We start from the raw sequence: 6,886 nt of genomic DNA on the forward strand, positions 1-6,886 counted from the left end.
GGGGCCCGGCGCCCGCAGCCCGCCACGCCTGGAGAGGGATGCGTGAGTTTCGCCCCGGCTCGAGGGCAGGATGTGGGAGCAGGACAAAGACTGGGCGGCGGGGGAGGAGTTGGGAACGGCGAGCCGGTGGCCGCAGCCTGAGCCCCAGCCCGGGGCCAGCTAGCGGAGACGGCAACTTTCTCTGCAACTTTTTGTAAAGGGGCAGAGAAAAATCCCACAAGTTGGTGCACAGCTCCAAGTCGCCCCGGGTGCCGCGAGCAGAGAGGAGGGTCACCGCCACCTGGCTGGGACTGGGGGCGAGCGCCAGCGCCGCAGAACGGGGCGAGAGGGTGGTCCGGCCCAGGCAAGCGGGAATGGCGATGCGGGAGGTCGGGCGCGGCGCGCCCGCTGAAGTTGCGCTTGGTCACGCAGGGTGCGCCCTGGGAGCCCGGTAGCCTCGGATCGCTGCGCCGCAGACGCGATGATGGATGAGCCCTGGTGGGATGGGCGCGTCGCCTCGGACGTCCACTGCACCCTGCGCGAGAAGGTCTGTAACCCCAGCCCCTGACCCGTTTAGGACTGGAAATTTCAAGTCCTTTTCACCCTCAAATTCTTGTCCTCGGGACGTCCCGCGTGGGAACTCGGGACTTGGTACCTTGCGTTGTTCCTGCCCTTACCCTCTCCAAACGTCGGGTGGAGATTGGAGATTAGGAGCCGGGCGCTCCCGGGCCACTACACAGAGATAGCACCGTGCTGCTAAGTCAGTATTTCCCGTAGTATTGCCAGCCGAGATTATTTAAGTGGTACATGAGCGGACTTTAAAGAGGTATATTGTATATATTTTTAAAAATGGATGTAAAAATAATTGCACATAGTTTTAACGTGCAGGTAAAACTATCTAGCGTTCTGCACAGGTAAGTGGCTCTGATTTTCCATTTATTATAAGCTTGTTGCAGTTCCTTTTAAAATAAACTTACCTAAGTAAAAGTAATGATAGGAGGTAAAGAGGTATTAGGTAAGTGAAGAGGGTTATGCCCTCTTCTGCCCCCGCCCCCAAAATAGGTTAATTGTGGAGCTGAATAAAATTTAAGAAATACCGGTCTAAATGATTGACTGCAAAGCTAGGAGGCTATAAGGGAACATAAACAGACCCTTTTCCCTTTGCCGCTGGTGGCAGAAGGAGGGGGCAGCTGTAATGTGATCCCAGCCCTCCCCTCACCTCCAGGGGAGGGTGCTGATGGGTGCTAGGAAGGTGGAAAAGTCCCCTGGGCTGGGGGACTGACCTGTGTGTCTTGCTGGCTGCCTCTGGGCTAAGACTGATTAGGGGGGACTGTTCGGCAGAACAGGTGTCAGTTGGTTTTCTAGGACAGCGCTGACAAAATCCCACAAACCTGGGGATGTGAAACAACACAAATTATGCTCACCCACTTCTGGAAGCTGGAGCTTGAAGTCTGAGGAGTCAGTGGCTTGCTGCCCACAGTGGCTTTCAAGGGGAATCCTCCCTTGCCTCTTCCCCATGGCATGGCTGGTACTTCTCAGCTGGTGGCTGCACCATGCCAGGCTATGACTCTGTTGTCACCTGACCTTCTCTCCTACTATGTCTGTCTGTGTTCTCCCAAGGACAAAGTCACTGCAATAGGCCTCCTTTAGTGCAGGATGACCTCATCTTAATTTAACTGATTACATCTAAAATGACTTTTCAAAAATAAGGTCACGTTCTGAGGTTCCTCTTGGACATGAACTGGGGAGGGACACTGTTCAGCCTATCACAGCGGGATAGAAGTCTCAGTACGGGGGTTACCTGGGTCCCTACGCAACAGGCCCTGCATTTACCCCAGGTGGGCGTGGACCTGTGCTTCAGAAGTCACCAGTTATTTAGGGGTTTTTCCTCGTGGGTGGGTGGCAGTCTTCCAGCCAAAGGAAGGCTTGTGTTCTTTTTTCCTGCACTGCTGGTCTAGCTCTGTCTTACCTTCTGCCTCCCCAGAGCATGATGGCCACAGTGCCTCATGCCCTCAGCTTCTGGAGAACCCCGGGCTTTGATGGGTCAGTTATAGACCTGGACTGTAGTGTGGCCGGCAAGTAGCACAGCCCTGGTCCTTTTCTGGAGTTGGTAGCTAAGTGGCACTGGTGAGGCTGCCATGGAAACCGGCCAGCCTTGTGTTTCGTTGGCTCCTGTGGTTGGCAGTTGCTCATGACTTGGAGGAATGCCCTTCACCCCATTTGTCCCTTTCTAGCAGGTATATAATAAGCTCAGTCTGTTCTATTATCCTACAAGCTGCGACCTTCTGTGTGTGAGCATGAGTGACCTGAAGTCTCCTCCGTCCCCTCAGAGCAGAAACTCAGCAGCTCCCGTTCTTTGTGCTCCGCCATGCCACAGTAGTTAGTACCACTGTAGTTCACCACTTGACTGCCCACGAGAGGGAGGGCAGGTTTGTCCAGGATTTACAGGTTAGAAATAAAGAGCTCACCTGACTTGGGGCTGGTCTTAGTTGGACAAACGTATTAGAGCTGCTTAGGAGCGCAACGTCTCACCTCCCCAGTGTATATTTATTTCTGCTCCTTATTCAAGGAAGCAGATGCTTCTCAAGGAAATTTGGCTTATTGGAGAGTTTGCACAGAGGAGGAGGGCCCAGTTTCCTTGCGTGTCTCACCTTTCTTGAGGCATGAGGACGGGCTGTTTTTTTCTTACAGAGAGCAATTTCTTATTAATCATTTACTCTAACAGTACATTTCTGACACTAGCACAATTTTACAAGTGTCCCACCTGCAGTCAGTACTCACTGTTTTAGGATGTTGCTGGCTGAATACAAAGCCCATTTCTGTACATGCTGTTGAATTGTCATCGAACCACAAGCGGATCTCCTCACTCAGCTGGTGTAGAAAATAAGGCTGGGGTTGTGGAGGTGGTGGCAATGCACCTTGAGAGAAGTGAGATTCCAGAGGAGCACGGTGCTAATGACATCGAAAAGGTAACACTTGGAAACCAGCCTTGGTGTGGATGTTAGCTAGCAATGGCCGTGAAACTCTAAGCTGCTTATTTCATCTCTACCCCGGCACTGGTCCTCCATTCCCCCCACAACAACCAGAACTTAAGTTGTGTAACTTCCCTGCATAGACTTCTAAAGTCCCCCCTTGCATGACAGTAACATTCTCAGGCCTTACTCTTACCTGTGATACATGATAACTGGACCCTGACCCGCTCGCCTTGCCCCCTGTCCTCTCTGCTCCTCACAGCTTCCACCCCCTTGCACCGCTCTACCTTGACTAAGTCTAAAGTCCATTCCAGTCTTGGAGCTGTTGCACTGACTGTCCCTCTCTCGATAGACCCTATTTTTCAAAAGTTTCAGCTTTGGCCCTCCCTGGTCGGGCAACAGGTTAAAGCGCAGCACTATGAGGCTGTCTGCAGCCACTGCAACATGAGTTCGATCCCTGGCCAGGGAGCTGACCCACAGGGCACAGCAGACCTTCATCAGTGTGTTTCAGTGTGTTTCAGTCGACCTGCCTGTTCTGCTCCCCACTCTGTGTCTGGTGAATCCTCTCATCTCCCACACCTCTGACCTACACCCCACTTCTTGCGTGCATAAATAAATAAATCTTTTTAAAAAATGTTTCACTTTTATGAAAGACCTAAACTGGTAGCTTTTCTCACTAGCCAAAGACATCCGAAGATTTTCACTTTTATGACAAAAGGTGAAGAGTGGCCCCGACGTTTGGCTTTGGTTTTGCGGCCGCCTTCTAGAGCAGTGAGAGTTGCAGGCCCTTGCTGGAACTGCTTCACACAGGCTGGGCATTTCCATAGCACAGCTTCTGTGAGATGTGCTTGTGGTTTTAGGTTTTTTGTGTTATTTGTGATGACTTGACAAATTATTTTCGAGGGGTTGGAATACATAAGGATGTTTCCGTAGAAATCAGCTCTTCACTCCATTTCAGCTTCTAAAAGTTTTCATAGGAATATCCTACTTTTGGCTATTAGGTGAAACCAGTATCTGGAATCTTTTTCTGTTATGCTTCCTCTGTGTCACTGTCAAATCAACCTGTTTTTTTTTTTTTTTTAATAGTACTTAACCAGTGTCTTTTTTTTTTTTTTGACTGTATGCTATTTTTTGCCATCTTTTATTTATTTGTAGTTCTATTATTTTTATATATACAGCACTGTATATGATTTAGAGATATAGGTTTGCATCTCTTCAGATGTATACATGCTACCACCCCACCCACCACCAAAGCCCCAATAATTCTCAACCATAATTGTTTGGGTCCCTCTCCCCTCTACCAACCCCCATTCTCCTGCTCTCATAGGTCAGGTCTATAGGTTCAGTTTTGCCTGTTCCTTTGTTGCTTTATACTCCAAATATGAGTGAAATCATGTAGTATCTGTCCCTTTCCTCCTGACTTATTTTGTTCAACATCATCCTCTTCAGCTCTACCCACATTGTCATAAATACAAGATTTCATCTTGTTTAATAGTTGAGGGAGAAATTATTTTGCTTACTGTCTCTTTCCCACACTAGAAATCATCCCACAACAGTGGATCCATCTGTCTTGTCAGGTGCCAAGCCCCGGTGTCTAGGACACAGCCTCCTGATCTGAGTGAAGTGAAGAAGAAAACGACTCTTCTTTCATTTCCCTGACTAACCTGGGAAAATGGTTATTGGGACGTTAGCGGGATGTTAGGAGTCAGTGAGCGAAGCTGGAACATGAGACTCACATGAGGCATGGGAGGTACCGGACAGGCGTCCTGCTGTCCCCCTCCACCCCTGCTGTGTGTGAGTCATAATGCACGGTCAGCATAGGGCCTGGAGTCGGTGACCACCTCTGGGGCTCCCAGGCATGACATTCCCTCATAGGGAATGCATGATCACACCATGGGCCATGGGGTGGTGATCGGGCCAGGGCCGGTGAGGTAGCACTTTACCAAAAGCCATGTGTACATATGTATTGAAGGCTGGGGCTCTGAAGCTCGACCCCAGCAGCAAGATCCCTAAGAAGCTTGGGTGAAGCACTCATGGGGAGGGGAGAACAGCCCTTCTCCTCCCCAAATCACTCTGGGGAATGTCCTGCTTGGCCCTCTCCGGGCCACTTTGCCTCATGCTCAGCCTGGAATTGCTCCTTTGGTCATTCTCCCAGGCCCTGCTTCTTCTTCAGGCAGACCTGGAGCCCCCGTTCTTGGGGCAGGGGTGCCAGTGGTACAGGGCAGTCAGGGTTCTTATCATGTGCGCTCTTGACTTTTCTTCACTGAACTCAGGGAGGGGCACGTCATCACCACACCGGGATCTCGGGGAGACTGTTGTTCCGCGAGTATTCAGACTCAAATAAGAATCACACTAATTTTTTTTTCCTTTTCCTGAAAAATTCCTCTCCCTATATTTAAAATTAATTGGGTTGGTTTGGATCCAACCATAGGCTGAGGGCCATATCCTTGTCTTTTAAGCTTCTCTCCCTTTTGCCATGTATCTTGACCCCAACCCCATGCAAACTGTCCTTGTCACCCTGTGTAATGACACGTCCTACCCACTAGACTCTGTGTTTATTATTTTATTTAAAGATTTATTTATGTATGCAAGAACTGGGGTATAGACCAGAGGTGCAGGGGCAGGAGTAAGAGGATTCACCAGAGACTGGGGAGCAGAACAGGAGGATCTACTGAAATACACTGCTGAGGGAAGTAGTGGGCAAGACAGGTGAGGTCTGCTGTGCCATGTGGGTCAGCTCCCTGGCTGGGGATGGAACTCATGTTACAACGTCTGGCAATGGCTTGCTAGTGCTGAGACCCAGCCCTTTGCCTGTGTGGTTTTTGTGGGTATGAGGTGTGCCTTATGCCTCGTGTCTTGGGAACCAGACCAGTGTCCAGTGGGGAGAAACCCTGAGGGTGTCCATTGCTGCCTCCTCTTCCATACATGTAGAGGTGTGGAACAGCAAGGAAGGTCAGCACAAGGCACGGTGGGCACCTCTGGGACACAGGGCAGGGTCAGCAGGGGTGTTTCCCAGGGGTCCTCTATCAGCATGTTGGCTGGTGCCAGGAGATGCCCCCTGCCATCTCTAAGTGGCCCTGTCCAGGAGAGGCTGCCTCTCAGCTTTCTCCAGCCTGCACCTTACCCGTTCAGATCATGTGGGGAGGGGCAAGCACTGGAGGGAGGGGTTAGATTTTCTAGATGAGCAGGTGTAAGGGCCTAGACCAAAGTACAGCATCATGGTCTTGGAGAAAGAGCTACTGATCATAGAAATGGCACCCCATCCCTCACAGGCTCTTGACAAAAGGTTCCCTTCTCATTCCTGAATTTTATCTTCTAGTGAACAACAAACTAGTTTGTTCTGGTCTCCTTTTGATTATGTCCATCTTACACAAAGTCTTGCTCTCCAGTTAGGAAGCAAAGGTTATTTCAGTAAGCAAAGAAAATGTTGAAGGGTCCCCGCTGCAGTGGTTTAAGACTCCAGTCCGTGGGGCTGCGGGAAACTTTCTGACTACAGGGGTAGCAGAGACACGGTGGGCTCAGGTCAGGTCCAGCACAACACAGTAAAGATCACAGTAAAAAGGGTGACGTGAAATTTTTGGTTTTGCAATGCATTATAAAAGTTTTATTTCCACTCTGCTGTAGTCTATTAAGTTATCATAGCATGATGTCTAAAAAGCAGTTTAAAAAAACATTGTACAAACTGTAATTAAACATGACCTAGAGACAGACAGTGAGTTCGTGCTGGAAAATGACTCCTGGAGACTTGCTGGATGAAGAGTGTCCACAATCTTTGATGTGTAAGAAACACTTTGGCTGCCAGGCTTAGTAAAGCAAAGCACAAAAGTTTGGTGTGCTTGCACAGGAATTTTAGAGATACTCAGGGGAAAAAAATTCATCCTCCTAAAGCAGTGTCTACAAGCTGCCTGGCGCGATCTGGTAGCTTTATCTTCTTC

The 6,886-nt window shown here is 49.7% G+C and overlaps 1 protein-coding gene across 1 annotated transcript in view; it reads left to right on the plus strand.

Annotated features, from left to right (window-relative positions):
- The first annotated feature begins 6 nt into the window (after positions 1-6).
- The window catches only part of CCNJL (cyclin J-like), a 47,404-nt gene continuing 40,524 nt past the window's right edge, over positions 7-6,886 (plus strand). The window contains exons 1-2 of the mRNA XM_012730067.1: positions 7-42; positions 412-526. Coding sequence (XP_012585521.1) covers positions 461-526 — 66 coding nt within the window. The 5' untranslated portion in view covers positions 7-42; positions 412-460. The remainder of the gene's footprint in view (positions 43-411; positions 527-6,886) is intronic.

This window comes from Condylura cristata, unplaced genomic scaffold, assembly GCF_000260355.1.
Source record: "Condylura cristata isolate star-nosed mole 26May11 unplaced genomic scaffold, ConCri1.0 scaffold00026, whole genome shotgun sequence".
NCBI lineage: Eukaryota > Metazoa > Chordata > Mammalia > Eulipotyphla > Talpidae > Condylura > Condylura cristata.